This window comes from Crocodylus porosus, unplaced genomic scaffold, assembly GCF_001723895.1.
Source record: "Crocodylus porosus isolate Cpor-Errol unplaced genomic scaffold, CroPor_comp1, whole genome shotgun sequence".
NCBI lineage: Eukaryota > Metazoa > Chordata > Crocodylia > Crocodylidae > Crocodylus > Crocodylus porosus.
Genome location: NW_017728951.1, coordinates 55638068 through 55660309, shown reverse-complemented (window position 1 = coordinate 55660309; position 22242 = coordinate 55638068). Strand labels below are relative to the sequence as shown.

General features: G+C 43.3%; 1 protein-coding gene across 1 annotated transcript in view; it reads left to right on the top strand.

Annotated features, from left to right (window-relative positions):
• BMPR1A (bone morphogenetic protein receptor type 1A) overlaps positions 1-22242 on the top strand; it is an 88495-nt gene that overhangs the window by 24498 nt on the left and 41755 nt on the right. Inside the window, exon 2 of the mRNA XM_019555699.1 lies at positions 19478-19704. Within this exon, the coding sequence (XP_019411244.1) occupies positions 19638-19704 (67 nt within the window). The 5' untranslated portion in view covers positions 19478-19637. The remainder of the gene's footprint in view (positions 1-19477; positions 19705-22242) is intronic.

Below are 22242 nucleotides of genomic sequence, written 5' to 3'. Positions count from 1 at the left end.
TGCCTGTGAAGACTGAGGTAAAAAAGGTATAGAGTACTTCAGCCTTTTCTGCATCATATATTACTAAGTTGCCTCCTCCTATCAGTATGGACCCACCCTTTCCCAGATCATCTTAACTGCTGACAAACTTGTAAAACTCTTCTTGTTACCCTACACATCCCTTGCTAGGTGCAACTTAAATTTCACTTTGGCCTTTCTGATTTTATCCCTGTATGCCCAAGAAATTCTTATACTCCTCCCTAGTTGTTTGTGCAAGTTTCCACTTCTTGTAGGCTTCCTTTTTGTGTTTTAGCTCACTGAAGAGTTTCCTGGTAACCCAGTCTGGTCTTCTGCCATATTTTCTAGTCTTTCTGTGCATTGGAATGGTTCATTCCCACAGCCTCAGTAAGGTCTCTTTAAAACACAACCATCTCTCCTTGAGTCCGTTTCCCTTCAGACTGGCCTCCTAGGGGCTTCTGCCTATCAGTTTCCTGCATAAGTCAAAATCCACTTTTCTAAAGTCCAGGTTCCTTCCTATGCTGCTCTCTTTCTTTCATTTCCTCAGGCTCCTGAACTCAAAACCATCTCATTGTTGCTGTTGCCTAAGTTGCCATCTACTTCTACATCTCCCACCAATTCTTCTGTGTTTGTGAGTAGCAGATCAAAAAGAGCATGGCCCCTACTTGGCCTCTCCAACGCCTACACCAGGAAATTGTCCCTAATACTCTCTAAAAAAAACTTCTTGGATTGCCTATGCATTGCTGCATTCCGTTCCCAGTAGATGTCAGGGTGACTGAATTCCCAGGTGTCTGTGTTTGGTAAAGTTCCACTAGCTGTTTAATTCAAAGAAAGCCTTATCCACCTGGGCTGGTTGTCTGTAGCACACACCCACCACAACATCACTCTTGTTGCTGTCCCGTCTGACCCTAACCCAGAGACTTTCAACAGGCCTATCTCCCGTGGAGCTCTATGCAGTCATACATCTGTATATAAAGCACAACTTCTCTTCCTTTCCTTCCTGAGAAGTTTACACCCATCCGTTACAGTGCTCTGATCACCTGAGCTATTCCAACAAGTCTTTGTTATTCCACTCCTCATAGTTCTGTGACTGCGCAAGGACTTCCAGTTTTTCCTGCTTGTTTCCCGGGCTCTGTGTACTCATATACAGACACCTGAGGTAACTAACCAATTGTCCTATTTTCTCTGGAAGAATGGGAAAGCCTTCCCTGTTATCCACTTCTACTTGTGCTTCTTGCAGCTCAGCCACTTCCCCACTTACCTTAGGGCTTTGGTCTTCACCCCCCAGAAAGACTCTGCTGAAACCCAGGATCAAACCTTTAGACCTTTAGATCCTCAGTCTAACAGTTTTTTAAACTGAACTATTTTGGCAGATAAAAGAAGTATTGGCCCCAAGGTTCTTTAAGAAGGCTCACTGAGGTGCCAGGGCCTGCCAATGCCCTGGTTTGCACCAGGGACATTTAAATCTTTATTCTGACACTCCCAGGTGAGCAGTTTTGGTCTCAGTCCTTAGACTGCTTTGGCCTGTAGCTCTTGGTCCTTGAATTATTTGTGTAGAAATGAGATGGAGAGTGTTATGTCATTTGAAGGACAGGAGTGGAAAGGCTACGGCAATAAAATGACAGTATTCCTGGATGAGAATAGGTTTTTAGAGAAGTGGGTGTCAGAGACTACAGAATGTCTAAAGAGAATGGGTAAGATGCCTCCCTCCCTTTAAACTTGGAAACAAAGAAGTTTTGACCTGACCATTATTGGCTGGGTTCACATAAATATAGATACATACAATTAGTATCCATTTTCAGATATACCATTTGTTAAAGGAATATTGTTAGTTTAAAAATCTGATTTACATTTAACTTTTTTTGACCTGTTAATGTGCATGCAGAAAATGGCAGCTAACTAAGCCTTTTTTCAGTTTGTTTTAGTCACTGGACATAACTGCTTGCATAGTTTGAGTGATCTATTCTGTTAGTAGCTAGTTAGTTATCCTAGCTACTAGTATCTGAGGATTGACAGTTGCCTACTATCGTTCACACATCATTGTATACAGAAAAACAAAAAAGTATAAATGTAAAATCACAAAAATGGCAAGGGGAAGTTATAGACAAGGAGAGTAGTTTCAAATGTCATTTTTAATTATCTTTCATATTAACATTTATATGTTCAGTTCACAATCTTTAAGACACTTTTTCTTGTTTCATGGTGTATATATAAGTAAGAACAATGACAGTTCTTTGAGTCAAGCAGAAGGTGGGACAGGTGTTACGCTTGCTTGAGTCAATAATAGAAGAAATACTTTGTACCCTTTTTAGAATTACTAAACTAATTTTGCGTGAATAAAAAGTATTTTTGTCTCTGTGTTATGTATCTCAAGACATTCTTTATGGATTTATTGTTTACTGGTAGTTTGTGTAAGGACTTTCACAATGTTACATAACACTTATATAAACATTACCCTTGAACCCTGTCTTTGTCTAGTTACTGCAAGATGACAGTTTGGTTTAGAAATTGCTTTGAAGCCATATTGTTTGAAACAACATTGTTTGAACTAAAGGAAGTATATTATTTTCATTGTGTGTACAATGTTTCTGCAGTTTAATCACAGGAGATTTACAGGAAGGCCAAATATACAGCAGATGTACTAGTTTAACTTCTATATGCCTCAGACTGCATTATGAATCAGCAAAGCTGTTGTAAAATGCTTTTTTCAAAGCATTGACAGTAACTCAGGGTATACACTCATACCTTTAAAGTCTTAAGGCTTACTCCCAGAGTTTAAGGGTTATAGTTCTCTTACAGACGTTGCGGTTAAGAATTGTGGTTATCTTTACTTGTAGCCATGATACTTCTATTTGGAGTGGAATGAATATTAATTTTTTTGTATTATGAAAGCCTGGTGGTTAATACACCATTGATTTATGAAATACCTGTCTATGCATTAATCCATTATGAGCTATTGTAGTGACGTGTGATGCTTTTGTAATGAGCGTCAGAATAATTCACACATTCTATAACAGGCAGTGGACATTGTTCATTCTAAAGTATCTTTGCTGTCATTTGAAATGCTGTTTTGCATTTTAGATTGGCTCTATATTTGTTCTGTGTTTGTTTTTGTTTTTTTGAAACCATAGATCAACCTACATATAGTTTCATAGTAGCTAGGTTCAGGAGGAACCTGAACAGGCATCTAGCCTGACCCCTTGCCACAGGCAGGAATGAATGCTGGGTTCACAAGTCCCTAGACAGGGACTCTTAAATTTGCCCAAGGTAGCAGCAAGGACCACTTCCCTGGGAAGTTGGTTCTGGATTTTGGGCACTCTAACTGTAAAATATTGCCTTCTGATCTCTAACCTAAACCTATTCCCCATCAGCTTATTACCGTTGCTCCTCATCACCCCAGGTGGTGCTGGGGAGAAAAGGGCTCTACTTATTTGCTGTTGATCTCCCCTGATGAGTTTGTAGGTAGCCACCAGGTCCCCCCTCAACCTCCTCTTGCTGAGACTGAACAGGTTCGGGTCCCTCAGTCTCTCTTCATAGACCCTGTCCTGCTGCCCTCTCACCAAGTGGGTGGCCCTCCTCTGAACCCATTCCAGGCTGGCCACATCCTTCTTAAAGTGCGGCTCCCAGTACTGGACGCATTACTCCAATTGCTGCCTGACCAATGTCGCATAGAGGGGGAGTATCACTTCTCTGGACCGGCTTGAGATGCATCTTTGGATGCATGGCTGGCCTTGCTGGCTGTAGTCTGGCATTGGCGGCTCATGTTCATCTTGGAGTCATTAATGACTCCAAGATCCCGTTCCGCCTCTCTGCGTTCAAGAGGGGAACTCCCCAGCCTATGTTTGCTGTGGCTTCCTTCTCCCAAGGTGCAGCGCAGCCTGCATCTGTCTACACTGAACCCCATCCTATTCTCATCTGCCCACTTTTGTAGTCTGTCTAAATCTGTTTGCAGCCTCTCTCTCCCTTCAAGTGTGTCCACCTTGCCCCACATCTTAGTGTCATCAGCAAACTTGGACAGCATGCTTTCCACCCCCTTGTCTAAGTCGCTGATGAAGATGTTAAATAGTGCGGGCCCAAGGACCAAGCCCTGGGTACCTCGCTGCTCACATCTCGCCAGTTTGAGAACAATTCCGTCTACCACTACACTCTGGGTGCACCCCATCAGCCAATTTTTTGTCCATCCAATTGTGTAGGCATCAGTGCCACAGTCGCTTAATTTATTGATGAGGGTGGGGTGAGAGACTGTGTCAAAGGCCTTCTTAAAGTCTAGAAAGACTATGTCCACGGTGACACGATCATCCAAGGATTTAGTTACTTAGTCATAAAAGGCAATCAGGTTGGTCAGGCAGGACCTGCCTTTGATGAACCCATGCTGATTGCCCCTGAGCATGATCTCCCCTGCTGCCCCACACAGAAGTGCTCCTTGAGGATTCTTTCCAAGATTTTCCTAGGTACTGAGGTGAGGCTTACGGGCCTATAGTTACTTGGGTCCTCCTTCCTCCCCTTCTTGAAATTTGGGACCACACTACCCAGTTTCCAATCACCCGGCAGCTGGCCAGATGACCACGAATGCTCATGTAGTCGGGCCAACAGCTCCGTGATGACCCCTACCAGCTCCCTCAACACCCTTGGGTGGAGGGCATCTGGACTTGAAGATTTAAAAATGCCCAGCCCTTCCAGAAGATCCCTAACTACATCTGCACTGATTGAAGGCCTGACAGGGCTATCCCTGAGATTGTCCCTACCTCCGGTAGATGGGATGTCCCAGTCCCTGTTCAAGAAAACAGAGGCAAAGAAACTGTTATAAATATCAGCTTTCTCATCTGGTGTAGCCACAAAATTACCGTTTGCATCTTACGGGGGCCCTACATTGCCCGGTACCCTCTTCTTGCTCCCAATGTACTTGAAAAAGGACTTTTTGTTGTCCTTAATCCTGGACGCTAGCCTGAGTTCCATCTCTGCCTTGGCCTTTCTATTAGCCCTCCTACACTCATGGGCAGAGAAGGAGTACTCCTCCTTGGTGATAGCTCCTCCCTTCCACTGGTTGTATGCCCCGCTTTTAGTCCTCAGCCATTGCTGAATGCCCTTGCTGAGCCAGTTGGTCGCTGAAGGAGGGAGAGGAGGCTGTATACTGTGAAACTACATAACACAGTAACAATAATATACAGATGTAATGCAAGAAAGTGTGTCTAATTTTTTTAAAATCTCAGGAAATGGTATTACTATCACTAAAAAAATGGTTAAAGGTAGTTAAAATTTCACTTCTATAGTCTGAAAAATTTCAGTTTTCTCCTTTAGGTTTTTAGGATCTCAGAGGTCTTTTATAATTTGTAACATTTTGCTTTTTAAGTTCTGGCAGCAGGATGGGGAGTTTCCTTTTAAACACTACTTCCTTTTAAACACTACTTTTTTGCTTGCTCCTTTAAGTACTACTTTGGGCTATTAGTGATTACAACTAACTTCAGAAAATGTCTAACTGTGTTTCTATCAGCTGGTGGTGACAAAGATCTGCTTAGGGTGGCCAGAATTAAGTTGGTTCTCTTGAAAGAAGGATGTGATGCTGTGATATAAAGCTATGCTGGTTCATGGAGAGATGATTAGTCATGTTAGTCTGAATCAGGGGTGGGCAAAATGCGGCCCGGGGGCCAGATGCAGCCTGCCAGGCCATTCTATCTGGCCCACGGGGCCCCTAAAAAATTTATAAAATTTAATATTAATCTGCCCTGTGCTGCCTGTCCTGCAGCTCTTGATGGCTTGCTGAAACTCAGTAAGTGGCCCTCTGCCCAAAATAATTGCCTGCCCCTGGTCTGAAGTCTGTCTGCTTTATGGAGTGAAGGATAAAGTTTGAGCCTCTAATTCTGATAAGGTCGTCTTCCCTCCAAATTAAGCGTTGGTAAAATTGTTTTGCATTGTTATTGGTGAAGTTGGTTGGCCCTGATGTTAGATTCTGGTTTTACTTCTGGGGGCTCCTTTTAAGAGGAGGCTGCAACAAACTGAGTTGGTGCTGGGAGGGCTGGCAGCCAGGAAGCAGGCTGACTACTAATGAGCTAGCTATGCACAAACAGGGAGACTCATAGGCACATATATGTAGGCTACCCTAAGGAGTAACACAGGAAACAGTTGCAGAGCAGTAAGTTGTGCCAGGGCAGGCATCTAGGCATCTCAGAAGCACAGAGCCAGAAGCAGCTGAGCTGAGCTGCAGCAGGGAAAGGCAAATTGGTCCACAGGTCCGAAAGGAAACTTCTGTGGGTGGCTGGAGAGCTACCTGACAGGAAGGGGTGGAGCTTTGGAAGCATATAAAACCAGTGCTGGAGATCAGGTGGTCAGGTTAGCTCTGTAGGTGGCAGGGAAAGGAGTTCCTGATCACTATAGCTCCCAGAGGGGGGCTGAGTGACACCAGAGCTGCCCTAGGAGGTACAAGTAAAGGAGCTAAGGGTTTGCAGGATAGTATGACACAGTGCGGGGATAGTTTTAGTTGTAGCCAGTGGACTTATATTTTTGTTTAAGCTTTAAATCAGTGGACTGTGTGTGGCTATACAGAGTGGGTGAGGAGACTACAGTGGACTGCCTGAGGGACACACCAAGGGATGTAAGCCAGGGATGACTTGGGGCCTGGAAGGCTGGGGGCCCAGTGTGCTAGAGGGACAAAACTAGGGCCAGGGGCCCAGCCCCTGCTGGGCTGGAGCCCAGAAGCTGCAGACCAGTGCAGTGGGCCTAGGCTAGGCATAGGTAGAGAGAAGGGGCTGAAACTGGGAAGGCCGAAGACGCAACAAAGGCATGGATGCCTAAAAATATATTGGGTCAAGGTGCCCCAATGAAGCTATTAACAAGTAACATCTGCGAGGTATGGATTTATGTGGCTGTAGGGGCTGAAGGAGACCAAAAATAGCCTTCAAGACAACAGGTGCCCTGGGGCATGGGTGGAGCCAGGAGGGCCCACTTAGTGTTTGAGGTTCAGGACTGGACCAGTAGGGTTCAGGAGGGCCCTGCTGACTGAAGGATGGATGAGGGCTTGCTCTGGGACCCTACAATAGTCTCCGTTTTTACAAATCAGTTAATTACTTAAAGGCATGGCAAGTGAGAGAAAAGGAAAGGTACCCAGGGAACGAGAGCAGGGCAGGAGTTGCGTGGCCACTAAAGGGTGTCATGGCCACCCTGGGAGCGTGGCTTGATTCTGGCACAAACATAAACACAAAGCAAACTAGTTTTTCAGGTATCCCACTATAAGTTTACTTGATAAAACTCACAGGGTGTGATTTATCTTGTTTACAAAATTTGGGGTTTGATGAATTAACTTGAACCAAATGACACTACACCCAAAAAATAATGAAAAACCAGTATTTACATCTATTTTGAAGCAAAAAATTTTGTTTACACTATTTAAACTAACAAGAACTACTTTAAATGGAAAAGAGCAAGTTACCTACTATCCCTGGTCCTGAAGTACCATGTTATACCCCTGTAGTAATAGTGTAGGTTCTATCATTATTGCTGGGATTTATCAAAAATGGGAGGGGGGTAGGGGGGACATGGCTCCTGGCATCCCTAGGTGGAAGCTGAATGAAAAACATCTGTTATCAAATAAGTAGCAAGAGAAATTCCTACTTTTAACCTGTTACTAGTATTTGCCAGTTTGTTTTTGGCAAAGCAATACAAAATCCTGTGTTCCTTACTAGATTTCAGATTAATTTTTGCACAAATTATTTAACAAATTTACCGGGGGAGGGGGTGTTTTTGTTTTTTTAAGAGGGAAAATGGGCTAGGGTTGCTCATGTTCTCACGTTGCAGCAAGGGAAGTTTAGTTTGGATATTAGAAAAAACTTTCTCACTGGTGGGGTGGTGAAACACTGGAACAGATTACCAAGGGAGATGGAATCTCCATCCTTGGAGGTTGTTAAGGCCTGGCTCAACAAAGGCTGGGATAATCTAGTTGGGGTGGTGCTGCTTTGAGCAGGGGGTTGGACTAGATGAGGTCCTTTCCAACCCAAATTTTCTATGATTGTAATGCTCTTTTTCTCCTACATCTTTTCTGTTTCTGTGTTGCATGCACGGTGCTCTTTGCTTTGAAGGTTATCCTTGTAATGAAGTACTACATAAAATCATTACCAAGAAGAGTAGAGGATCTGTAACAGCAATAACAAAAATTACTCTTAATCTATTGACAATCACTTATTCAAGCAAACATATTTATGAGCCTGATCAGAATTTTTAATAGAAACTTGAATAAGAAAATGTTATTTGGGAGATGAGGAAACAGAATGTAAAAAGTAAATTTTTTTTTTTTACGAGGGGTGGATGTGTTGTGGAAGGGGAGTTTGCTAGCTGAGTAGGAAGACAGTATTCTTATGCTAATCCAGGCTCTGGATAAGGAGCAAAGCAGCCATGCAAACAATGGAAGTGGAGCCAGGAAGTCTGCTATGTAGTCTAGCATGCCTTGAAAAGCATGTCAGACGGGGCGCCTAGAGCTGCTTGAGGGGAGGGGCCCAAGGAAAGGAGAAAGCTTTACTCTGAGTTGTTTTATGGAACTGGCAGCTAGCCAGAAAAATTAGAAAACCTTACTACATAAAAAGCAAGAATTAAGGTGCAGACTGAGATGCAGGGGGAATGTAAGGGGGGAGTGTAACTGGTAGCCTTTTCTTTCAGCATAAAACCAGTAGTATGGCTCTATTTTGCTGCTCTTCAGTGTTATTTTCTTTTTCATTCATGCCAAGCATAACATTGGAGTGTTCTTTCTTTTTACATATGCTTATTTTAAAAGGATACTCTAGAAAAGAAAAACCATACGTTTTAACAAAATGCCCCTAATCACAAATTATCTTATGCAAGCCACAGGTGTTTAGGTAGGAAAACTTGTTTGTAGCTGTAAAGCCAGCTTGGTTTAACTACACATTTTGTCAGAAATGCAATGTGTAATCCATTTTCCTTTTCTTCATCATCCTTAGCAGTCAAAGAGAGAAACTGTGTTCCCTGAAGGCATCATAAAGTAAAAAATATGTGCAAGAGGAACAGAAATATTTATTGAAGAGATAACATTTTCATTCTTTTCTTAATTTTTCTTCTGAAACACTGAATTTCTGTTCTCTTAAGATAACTTACTTCAGGTTTCAAGATTATTGTTTAAATCAAGTTATATGAGAGAGTTTCTATAATTTCATAACTTTTTAGTTTTAAGTTTTAGGGGGAAAATGGGGCCCTTGTTTTTAATGACTGTGCAGGCTAAAATATTTATCTTATCCTTTTTATTTCTATAGATGTGTTTTGTGAGTGTTATGGATAGCAATGGTAATAGATTGAAGATATTAAGTGAATAAAACCTGCCCCTATAATTCTTAATTTGTTATAATTATTATTTGTACAAAATATTTTGAAGATGTGATCAAATATTTTAAAACACTAAAGCACATGTTAATAGATGGGCTGTGTGGCACTGACAGCATTCTTCCCATGTGTTTTCATAAACTGGAAAGCATTAAAAAAATTTCTCTCAGCAGTGTTTCTCAACATTTTCTATTTGAGGCACTCCTCAGAAGACTTGAAGCACTCCTTGGAAAATGCCAGATCCTAGCTTTCATTCATTTTTTTGACTATATAAAAATAATAGAGCAGTTCTTTTTGTTGCAGAGAACTCAAGAGCACTGAGGACAGAATGTTTTTAATGTTGAATTCCTCTTTGAAATCTCTGGGTTTATCTAGTGAATTGTTTGCATACCTACCAACGCTAACTTGCATGGCACCCTGTGGTGCCCTTAAAAGGATCCCAAGGCACCCCAGGGTGCTGTGGCATCCTGGCTTGAGAATCACTGCTATAAAACAAATTGTCTTGGTTCTAAACTTTACAGCCCTGGCTTCAGTGCAATTACACATATATGTAAATTTAAATGAATCCATGCAGGAGTTAACCTTCTTTGTAGCATCTTTTTCCTGTAGCTCCCAGTCTATACTTGCTGCCCAGTAGACAGTATCAAATGGAGGAATTATTGAGATACACAGGTAATAAAATGGCATGTGACATTTATTATCTTTTTTTAATAATTCATGTTTCCCTTATTGCCTCTGAATGGGAGCTTTAGCAAAGCATGTGAATGGTATCCTGTTATATTAACTTAATATTTTTTTCTTATTCAATTCTTCTAACTAAGAGTTCATTAGTAATTTGGGTTTCTGTTAAATTTTGAGGTATTCATACATTTTCTTCGTGTTCATACTCACTGGGATTTTGGAGACAAAAGTTTAGTAATTGGCAGGCTTCTAATATATGTAGCAAGCTTGCCTTTTGGAGCTTGGGTTGAGTCCCAGGCTTGAAATCTTGCTGTTTTGATTGGTGGAGCTCATCCCCCAATCAGGAGGCAGCAAGAGGAGTTCAGTCACGCCCCTTTCCTGAGGGGAGGGGGAGAGGAGTCCATCCCCCTCTCCCCCCCTCCCCCACGGACCTAATTGAAGACTGCAACACTCAGGTCCAGAAGACTTAAGGGGCGGAGCCCTGGAGCATATAAAAGGAGCTGTTTGCCAAGCAAGAGGGGAGCACATTTGAGAGAGAGAAGAGTGGGGCTTAGAAGAGCTGAGGAAGGCTGCTCAGCAAGGTGAAGCAGTAGCCCAGAAGTGCCCCTGAAGACTTCCATCAGTGGGGAACAGCAGACCGCTCCAGCAGCTAGGCTCTCAGTGTGCAGCACCGCACGTGGCATCCAGAGCCTGGGAGCTGCGTGAGGTGGCTCAGGTCTGCAACCCCTGGCATGCGGCCAGAGACATGGTGCACAGGATGGTGCGTGGAGTAGGACCTTTGGAGTGCTTGGGCAGCTCAGGTCCTCAACCCCCAGAACAAGGCTGGGAGCTTGGTGCAGGAGGTGCTACACAGAGAGTCCAGGAGCAGACCCAGCCTGGTGCTACACAAAGGAGCCCAGGCCTCTGACCCATAGCAAAAGGTTGAGTCCAGAGAGCCAGACAGTGATCAGGCTACTGAGCCAGCCAACAGGGCCAAGCCAGAGGCCCCAGAAGCCCTGCATTGCGGAGCCCTGTTCCAGGGGACAGCAACACCTCTTTCCCCTTCCCCCCACCGAAGCCCACTGTAGGCAAGAAAACAGCTTGGGACAGAGGACGAGGACCGCCCTCCAGGCCTGGGAGCCATGAGTTGCAGGGAAAAGAGGATTCCCACAGGGAAGGGGAGTCTGCCCCCCCCGGTTAGTTAAGGGCTCCTGAAAGAGGAGGTCCCACTGAGAGGGCCCCCCTAAAGTTACCAGCTTCTTTGTAGGGCTTGGGAAAGGCCCAAGGGCATTGGGGTTTCCCCTTGGGATTGAGTTTATCTTTGGGGTTTATCTGTTTCAGATCAGATACTTACCTGTGATTTACCTATATCTGGAGCACTGGTATAAGGTTTTCTGTCATTTACCCAAAGGGTATTTTTTGTGTTACTGGTTTAGATATCGTATAAATATATATTTATACATTGTACATATGTTCGTATCCATATTCCTTTCGCTTATGATAAGTTAGTGTAAATAAATGTGTATATAGTTAAGTCCACTGACTGGCCTGGCCTGGTCCTATAGGGACGGAGGGAAACTGAGCAGTCTGCAGTTCCCACCCCACAGCACACCTGCCAACTAACAATCCCCTTCAATTGGAGAAGGTGAGTATATACCCAAGTTACCTGGGTTACATTCTGGGGGGTCGCCCAGGATCTGTTAGCAGGTAATTTGGTATTGTAAGGTGCTGTGTGTGTCTCTATAGAGAGCCAGAGAGGGAATCATGTCGGATCCTGCTAGTCCTCAACAATCTGGGAGAGAGAATGGGCAAGGATCCGCTGAGCAAGGAATGGCAACAGCATCCCCCTGTGTTACCTCCGAATGGATTGTGGCTTTGCAGCAGGTCATCAGGGAAGTGCTAAATTCTTCAAATGGCCAACCTGCATATAAAAGACTGAGGAACTTCTCAGGAAATCTCCCAGTCCCTCTAGGAGAGGAAGGGTTCGAGTCCTGGACTGCCCACATACAGGAAACTCTGATGACATGGCAGATACCAGATGAAAAGAAGCGGCAGCGTCTTCTTGACGTACTAAGGGAGCCTGCCTTTGGAGTCATCCAGACTTCTAAGCTCCAGAATCCTGGTATCACCACACAGCAGTGCCTTCAGACCCTACAGGATGTTTTTGGACAGCCATCCCATGGCGGGAGAGCATACTATGAACTGCTCAGCACGTTCCAGCACAAAGGCGAGGCTGCATCTTCGTATTTGTTATGCTTGGAGCGGGTGTTGCAAAGAGTGGTTGTGCAAGGGGCCATTAGCCCGACCAAGGTGGATCATGTGAGGCTCTGGCAGGTCCAAATAGGGGCCCGATACAACCTGGCCCTTATTAGGCTTTTGAATCTGGCTGATCGGAAAACCAACCATCCTGGATTCAGCAAGTTAGTGAAAGAAATGAGGGAGGAGGAGAAGATCCTTCACCTATGGGATGCCATGTGGGTCCGTGAAGAAGTCTTCTCACATCAGGGACCTGTTAGTCGGGTAACGGCGGTGACCCCACAGGAAGAGGGCCCCTCAGAGTTTGAAGAAGAGTCCTCTCAGCCAGTGTGGGCAGCCACAGTCTCCAGGGCTCCTCCAGGGAAGCAGCCTTGGACCCAATCCTTTGCCCCACCCTGGGCCAAGACCAAAGCTGGGACTAAGATGCTGGGGACCTGTTATAAATGTGGGGAATATGGGCACTTAGCCCAAGACTATACACAGCCGGACAACCTAGACCTAGTTTTTGAGTGGCTAAAGGCCTGATGGGGGGCAGGAAATAAGGGATGGGTGGAGCAGGGGAGTCAGCTTCTCCCCAGAGCCTACCAGACTCCCAAGCCCTGGTCTCAAACTCACTGCCTGAAGAACTAACAGGCCCTAGGGCAGAGGTCCCAGTGGTAGTGAATGGCAAAATGTGTATGGCCATTCTGGATAGTGGATCGCAAGTGACCATAATATTTGAGTCCTTCTATAAAAAAAACAAAACCAAAAAAAACCCACACCTTCAGCACCTTCTCTCCCAATGGGCACAGGCCTCAGAACATAGAGCGTGCATTAGTAACTGCTCCTGATAGTATGGGCCAGCCTGTTGCCTACAATATCGGGTCAGGACTTGGAATACACTGGACTTGGTCCCAATGAGGAGGGAGGCCCCCTTTATCCAACCTGAGTCCGGATACATTAGGGCAATGGAATTCACCTCCTTCTCCACCCCAGCCACAGATGTGAGGAACTTGATACAAATTTCTAAGTACCCATGGTAAGGGTATGGGTTCTGGCTAAGCCCAAACAGACCCAGCCCAGTAGGACCCAGGGAAAGCCCAGCAGGCTCCCGCAACAGCAGGGCCTGTCCAACCCTGGCCCCCCAGCTGGACCCCTCAGCAGGGGCTTCTGGCCTGGAACCACATGGTTGCCCTGTGCCGGAACCTCGGGTAGGGGTGAGGGAAAGGGCAGGGAAGGAGCTGGTGTGGAGCACTGGGAAAAGCGGCCCCTTGCCCACCCTGTGGCCAGAGCTCCCTGCTGCAGCTGCTTGCAGCCCGGGCGGGGCTGCCCCCGCCTGCTCAAAACAAAATGAGGGCAAGGGGGTACATGGCAGGATGCCCTGCTGCCCCTGCCCCCCAGCCGGGCTCTGTAGCTGTCAGCAGCTACCCAGAACCTGGGCCAGCTGCAAAAATCTGCTGCCTCTCCACCCCAACCCTCACCTGTGCCTGCTCAGGACAGCTCCACATGGGCTGTGAGTGGCTGCAGCAGGGAGCTCGGGCCACGGGGGAGGGAGGGCAGCACTTTTTCCTATGCTCAACACCAACTTCTTCCCTGCTGGCGAGCAGGGGGTCAGGGCTGTGTGCTGCCCCTCACCTGTACTGTGGGGCTGGGGGGGCACTGGGAGTTAGCAGGTGCACGGGGCCCACACTGGTGTCCTGGGGCCAGCGCCAGCGGGGCAGCAGGAGTACAGGGTTCTGGCTGGCAGGGGCTCTATGGAGCTGGGCCAGCTCCCCCCTCTCCCTGCTGGTGCAGCCCAGCCCCGCTCCACAGACCCCTGCCAGCCTGCGCCCTGCTCTCAGCCCCATCGGCACTGGCCCCGAGACATTGGTCCCAAGATGGTGACCAGGGGGCAGGGCACCTGTCAAGGGGCAGGGCTACCCATGCAGCCCTCAACAGCTTGCCAAAACTGGGAAAGCAGCCCTCCGCCCAAAATAATTGCCCACCCCTGAGATATGTTCTATTGATTATGACTTTGTTTCAGGAAGCAAAATTGCTACTAACTTCCATATGAACAGAAACACTATTGCAGTAACAGCAGGGTTGAGTTACCCCATCACAAAGTGAACTACTGTTATTTATAAACATTCTCCAAACATTTTTTCTTTTATTTCCTGTTCTGCGCCTGATGGTATATGATGTACACAAATGCATATTGGATTAAAACTTCTATAAAATTTGACATGCTTTGTCACAGAGCACTGAAATATGCATTTCTGTCACATTTTAAGTTTTAGAACTTAATTGTGCTGTCATAATAGCATATGATTGGACTAGCAAAACCCATTCAGGTTACATGCATTAGTATAGGACAGAATGTGTTTTAAAAATTAATAAGGATAAATTGATTATGTTCTTTCTAAAAATTTATGTTGACTACATTATCTCAGTGGAGCTAAACTGGTTTATATCACCTATGAATCTGGCCCAGGTATATTGTCTTGCCTCTGAATTGTAATGATGTGTTAGTTTCATTATTCATAATACAATAAAATAATGCCGTGCACTTAAATCTGATGGGTTGGGAATTACCTTGTATTGTGTGATAATTTGTCAGCACTTAAGTATAGTTAGCTTTTGCTTCTTTGTATAGGATTCTCTCTCATAGAAAAGAAAAGGTTCTCCAGGAAAAACGGATGGATATAAAATGATTAAATTTGACCAGGGAAGTCTGCAGGTTCAGAATTTGAAACTATTTACAAATGGTTATCATTGTGATTAGATTTTGAACTTGTGTCCCTTTTAAATGTATTACACAAAGTTCTAGTAGGAATCCCTTGGGCCAGGAGTGGCCAACTTGCAACCTGTGTGCTGCAAGTGGCAGGACAACCTCTGCATGTGGCACGTGGCAGATCAGGAAGAGGACATGCAGCACAGTGGCAGATAGGGCAGAGAGCCAAAAGTAGAGTAGCAAATCAGACAAGGAGCAGAGGGGCTGGGAGCAGAAAGCAGAGCATCAGATTGGACAGAGGCAAGGGTAAGGGATCAGAGTAGTACTCAGAGTGAGGGGCTAATTTGTACCACACCTGCCAAAAAGCTTGGCCTTCTCTACCCTGGGTCAAGTCCATTGCCCTGACATAATACCTGTCATAAATTAGTGAAGCTTCATCTGCTACTAATGACTTTTGTTCCCATTTGGAAGGCTGTTCCAGAACTTCACTGTCATTCATGATGGTTAGAAATCAGACTTAATTTTAATTGTGGCCAGTTCCTGTGCCATCATTGTCCTTTAGCTTAAATAGCACTTCTTCTTAATGGTGTTTATCAACCCCGGTGTATAGTGCACAATCATATTTCCTGTCAGCCTTTGTTTTGCTAAACTAAATAAGCTAAGCTCTTTGAGTCTCCTTTCATGTGATTGGCTTTCTGAATCATCCTAATAGCCCTTCTGATCATCCTAGTAGCCCTTCTTTGCACTTTGTCCAGTTTCAGATCATGTTTCTTGAACATGCATAACAAGAACTATACATAGAATGCCAGATGAAGTCTAACTAGTGCTTTGTGCGTTGACATTAATGTTACCCTGTTTCCGTAGGAAGTATCTAGATTGATGCATCATATGGTCACATTTGTTTTTGTAGCTGCATCACATTCATAACTCGTTGTGATCAATTAGTATACCCAGGTTCTTCCCCTTCTAAGTCATTTCTAGCTAATAAGTTTCTAAGATTTATCAAAAATTCTTATTAGTAAAAGATAAATTTTTTATATCGGGCCTGGGAGCTGGGAGCAATCTGGTAATGCAGCCCCTGTAGTCCCAGCCAATTGGGAAGGGCCTGGCCCTGGCAGCCCAACCCAGGCTGGCCCCTCTACATCCGCCCTCAGCAGCACACACAGGTCAGCTTGACTCAACCCCACAGCCCCAGCCCTGGATGAATAGCAGGGCCATGCTGGCCAGCTCTGGCCAGGCTCCCAGCTCCCCAAGCAGGACTGGGGGAAAGGTGGACAGACCCCAGCTGGAGTCCCATGCCTGCCTGGAGACAGGTGAGTTTAATCCCCCCCCCCGCCCTGGCACAAGCCTGGCAAGGGCTGCTTTTCCCCTCCCCCTCCAGGCACACCCTGGTGAAGGTCCCTACAGGCCAGGGTGGGGTTTTAAACCCCTCCACAGTCATACTTAGCAGCCTGCCAGGGCGTGGCCATGCCCCCCAGGGCAGCTTCCCTTTGGCCTTGTGGTTGCTGCCATAGGGAAGGGAGGGCTGCTCTGGCACCGCCAGCATCTAGCCTGAGCCTCTGCAGGCATGTGCCTGCATTTCCAGAATCAAAAGTGAATGTCTAGTCACTTGCAAATCGGATAAGTCTTTGCAGGTTACTCTAACCTGTAAAGATTTCATCAATTCAGGCTTCAACTTTTTGAATGCCTGTCCATAGTCCCTTGCATATATATATGCTAGAGATTATTTAATAAATCGTCTATATCGATATAGATATTTAAATAGATATAGATATCTAGATATATATGACTGATTCTCAGTGTGGAGATGAAATTAGTAGCATCCAGGTATAACAGCATTCTGAAGCTGCTTTTAACTCTGTGTTAAAAGCTCTCTAATTTCCTCAAAGATTTGGGAGATCCGTTTTGAGGTTATGTTTGCACATTGCCTTGTAAATGAAACTGTGCAAAATGGCCCTGATCCTGCTAAAAGAATGCACGTTTTCCATACGAAGCCCTCCTGACAGCATTTGAGGTTTTTATGAACAGGGGGAATGCATCACATAAAATGACCTAATTCATTTCTTTGTGACTGTTAAGTTTTAGTTTACTTCATAGCACACTAGTGGATGAAACATGTATTTATTACGAGACTTCACCAGAACACTCATCTATTAAATTTTTGGGCCATGGAGTGACATCACCAATTTTAGTGTAGTTAATATCACAGCAGAGAGCAAGATGGCGAGATTCTGTTGTACTTGTTATTTCTTGAAAACTTAAACAAGAAATACATTTTAAAAATAAGCGTTTTTATTTATGAAACAAGGAAAACAGGCATATATCAGTTTAACGGAGCTGCTGACCAAGTCATTTCATTAAAGGCTTTCCTTACTCTTGCACTGAATACAAACTCAGCTTATCCTTTCTAATTTCAGGTATTTTATTAATAATTTAAGTTTCTAGACTTTTCCTCCTTATAAAAGGTTAATAAAGAAAAAGTGATGACATTCATATTTAATACTACTGTATTGATGTTTCCTAACTATAAAGCTGCTTCCATACCAGACTTTGGCATTATTATTTTTTCATTTACAACCAATTGCTTTAGAATGGTTTGGTTATTTTATTGTTCAGACACTGCTTAAAGCTTTTTCTGAAGGTAAGATTAAAGTATGTTGCATTTACTTTTTCAGACTGTTTGCCTAGTGTATTACTGAAAAGGTTGTATAGAGCAATGCTTCTATCATGACTTTATTTCAATTCTAGTTTCCTATTCTGCCATAATAATGCAAGTAGAATTATTTCATTGTACATTGCGGTTAGAACTGTCCCAGTTCTATGGCTTTAAAGTTCTGTATCCAGATATAGTCTCTCTTTGCATCAGTTCTGTCTGCATCTTGCAGTGATGAAACTTCTTTTTACTTCAATACTAAGAAGTCACAGATGTGTGAAAAGTAGGCCACAGGTCAAAGGCTCCATGCCCTCTACCTATACAAATTGAAAGTGACAGACGCCTCCCTGCTCTGCCAGTAATTTACCTCCATGTTAAATGCCTCTGAATCACTAATTAAAATGAAAAGTTCTTGGGTCTATCAACAGACAGATTGAGTTATTTATGGTGGAAGCGGCCACCAACAGTAATTGCAGCATATCCTTGAACAAATACAAGTTTTTGCATTCAGGAATAGCGCCAGGCTGACAGAGGTCATGGGGGTCAAGCCCACTGAAACAAGAGGCCAAAGAAAGGCAAAATCAGTGCTCTGTTCATCTTAGTACAAAATCTTCTTTGTCTCTATTAACTATTTAGGTGTTCAAGTTGCTTTTTAGTCCATTGAGGCCTAATTATGCTTGCTTTATTAATCACAGTAAAAACTTAATTATGGAAAAAGTGACTACCAGTGCTACACTTAATGCAGCCATTGTATTTATGCATGTATGTATTCAATTTTCATGCCGCTCTTCTCAAGAAAGGCTCAGGGCAGCTTACAGTAACAGAACAAAATAACTTATAAACAGGAGAACAAGCAAGAGAACAAAACAATTTGACTTAAAGCAAGTAGAATATCTGCCAGCTAGGGACGTGGAATTGTGAATTTTTTAGTTTAACTGTCTTATCTATTTTTTCATTTAGTGACTTAAGCAGGTAAATATTTTAACTTTGTAGTCGGTTGCATTCCCATGAGTTGGCATGATTTCTCAGTGGTGGCTTATTTTCTGCCCAAATGAGAATCCAAGAACAAATTAATGTTCTGAGGTGGTGCAAAAGTTGTTATTAATAATTTATTGCATTGCTGTCTGCTGGAATATATTATCTTTTTCAGCAAATGCTTGACCCTACTGACTCACAAAAAAACAAGAATAGGCTATAGTGGGGGAAGAGAGGAAGAGGTTCCACTGTCTTCTATATCTGATTTCTTGGAGCCTGAATGTAAAATGAGATCAGCTACATTTTTAAAAATAACTTTAATAGTTTTGTACAGCTCACATATCTTAAATGACTATAATGGTAAAAATAAGTAATTAATTAGACTCCCATGCAATATTATTTTCATTTAGGTGTTTGCTATTCTACAAGCATTTTCTAAAGTGTGGTATCTGAGTGTAATGTTTCTGTTACATAAGAGGCATAACTAAAGAGCTCACTTACTAGTAACCATTTTTAGTAATATAGTAGTAATACTTTGCTAGGAGTATAGAGGCTAACAGTTTTTAAATGGATTGCATCTCTCCAGTGGTAAAACAACACATATTCCTAAGACAATGTTTGCACAGTAGGGTGTAGCATTATATCTTATGATGTTGGTAAAAATTCTAAATATGATTTTGAGCCTAAGGTGCACTCCAAAATATCTTGTTGTTAGTATTCATACTGAAATTGTGGCTTTGTTATAATTATAGTATTCTGTAAAGTGGCTTAATCTCAGTGATTTTTTTCCCCCAATAAATGTATGCAGTTAATTTTCAGTAGGACAGTTGCATTTGATCCATTTAAAATATTCTCCTTTTTTTCCTTCTTTCAAATGTGGAAGAATTTTAAGCAACTACTTAACATCTTACTTTCATTATATATTTCAGGAGGCAAGTTGGAATAATTATTAAATCATCATTAGCTACTAAATCATTTAGCTACTAAAGCTTATATGAGGCTTCTCGGAACCAATCAACTTTAAAATTTGTCAAGCAGCAGGGCCAGTTGCTACAGGTGACAGTACACAGGAAAGTTTCAAAGTGAACAATGACTCGCCTGAAGGCTTATGTCAGATTACTAGGAGCCTATCTGTTCATTGTTCTTCAGGTTCAAGGTAAGTGTATATTTAGTAAAATAATCTCATGGTTTATTTTGGTTTTTTAATAATTGTAACTGAAGTTCCTTTTTGTTCCCTTAGATTTATGAAACTAGTTCTGTTTACACATCTTATTGTACAATCTCATGCTCTTGCAGGGAAAAAAATTAGGTGGCTGAAGTGCTTTCATCTTTTTACTTGTCTAGAAAATATAACAGGCTTTTAACAGAAAAAACATGTATCTATGCATGTTAGGTTAAAGTGGTTAAATCAGATTTAACAGGTGTGCAATAAGAAATGCATTTAGAGGAAAATGCTGCACTTGATAACAAAAAACAAAACTTTAAAGTAAGATGGGAAATAAAGATATGATCAATTGCTTTGTTTAAACTTAACATTAAATCAGGCTGTCGTCCTCTGTGATACAGATATGAAAAAATAATTAAAGCTAGTAGTGTTATGTCTTTATCAATTATACTGTCATCTTATTCACATTGCAAATAGCTGTTGCTTTTTCTCTGGATCTCCTGTCATGAATATGTGTAGATTTTGTGGACCAATGATTAGTCATCTTCACAGTTCAGAGAAGCAGATTTGCAGATGGTAATTAAACTGTCATTCATATTCTGAACATAAATCAATAGTTGTCTGCCAAGTTTGTTAAAGTAGTACGTGAATGTTTTACTTTTGAATGTAGTTCTCTCCTGAGTCTCTCCAAATTAGCACCCAGAGTTTTCTAAATGTTTCAAGAAGCAGAAACAGAATCTTACTGTTCTTTGCCATAAGGCTCTCTGGCATAAAGGAATGGGAACTATGGGTGCCTATACATGTACATTGAGGGTGCTCCAACACACTGTAATTGCACACTCCAATTACAGTGTGTTGGAGCAGACTCGCTTAATTGAATCTGCTGTAGTGTGGTAATTACTGTGCTCCAGCAGACTCCAGTGTGTCGGCAACCCCGTGCTGAAAAATGGCACTGGGGGTGCTTTAAAGCTTATTCTGTGATCTTTAGTTAAAGCACCCCCACCACCATTTTTCAGCATGGGAACGATGATACACATGATGCTCCAGGTGCTTTATTTAGAGTGGCTCATGGAGCAGCTCTAATTAAAGCACCCCCCACCCCCACCCCTCACGTACTGGAGCATGTGTATAAATGTCCCAGGAGAACAGCACAGTAATTTGGGAGTGGGGGTGTAGTAACTAGGGCAGAAGTCTCGGCTATGCATGTAGCGGGTAGGATGGTTAGGAGGGAGGCACAACTATAACATCCACCACCTAATGCACTGTTGCTGCCCAAGGTGCAGTCGTCCTGTGTCTCTGTAGGAGAGCCCCTCCTGTGATTGGTCATTCTCAGTGCTTCAGAGCCTGTAACTTTCTACAGACTTGAAGCTTGCAAGTTGCAGTTTAGCATAGCAGTATTTATTACCATGTTTTCTTCATACAACATGACCCCAAATAAACATACAAATATGACACCCTAAGGGCATTTATAGATGTGCTCTGGGAGGTGGGGGTAGTCAAGGGAGACGCTTTCATTAGTCAGCTTTCATTAAAAGTACCCAATCGCAATTGGTTCCTGCACTGAAAAATGGCAGTGGGATGCTTTGAACTAAAGCTCATTGAACAAGTTTTAGTTTTAAGCCCCTCACCACCATTTTTCAGCATGGGGGCACTGATACACGTGATGCTGGAAGCTGATGGGGCACATCAATTTCCACACTCCAGCAGACCCAGTTAATTGAGTCTGCTCTGACATGCTAGATTTATAGCACATCAAAGCAGCCTCACTGCAAGTCTGTAGGAGCCCTAATTTGCCACAGAAAAAATGGGGATAATGGCTGCCAGTGCCCTGCTGCTATGAAGTTTGTCGCTTGAAAGAGAAACTGTATTTGATTATAACAAGCTATTACATTTTCAAAGTGCAAAATGGGGATGACTGTAGCAGTGGAGGACAGCAGCTTTGGCAACGTGTTGCAGAATTGTGGATCTGCAGGGAAGCTCACAGTAGATTTGGGAAATGAAAGAGGCGTGCTGTGAAAATAGTTTGGACAGCTTTCTGAGATGAAGATGAGCTCAAATTTAAAGTAGCAGTACATTCAGCATATAATGATTCTTGAGGTCCATACATGCATAGTCGCACTATCATCAGCTTCAGATGGTAAGAATCTGTGCTAGGCTTAACAAAGAGGCAACACTTTTTTTTAAAGAGTACTAAGAAAGGTCAAGTCACCATATTCCCGTGATAACCCTCCTAAACAAAACTATGGCATTCTCTCTCTCCCGTTCCTTAGCCCTCAAGGAAGATAGGGTATCACTGGCCCTGTATTGTGCATCCTTGTTGCACTTTTTAGCCAGTCTTGTATTATGAAAAAGATGAAGCATGCCTTAATAAAAAGTACAGAAAAAATGCAGTCTATTCAGAATCCTGTGGTTAAAGCCCCCTTTTTGGAATTTTGTAAGAACTGCCCCTCAGCATAATAAAAAGAAACAAATAGGATAACTTGTCTTGCTTTAACCATTACTTTTTTCGTTTTAGGCATGTTTGGTCAG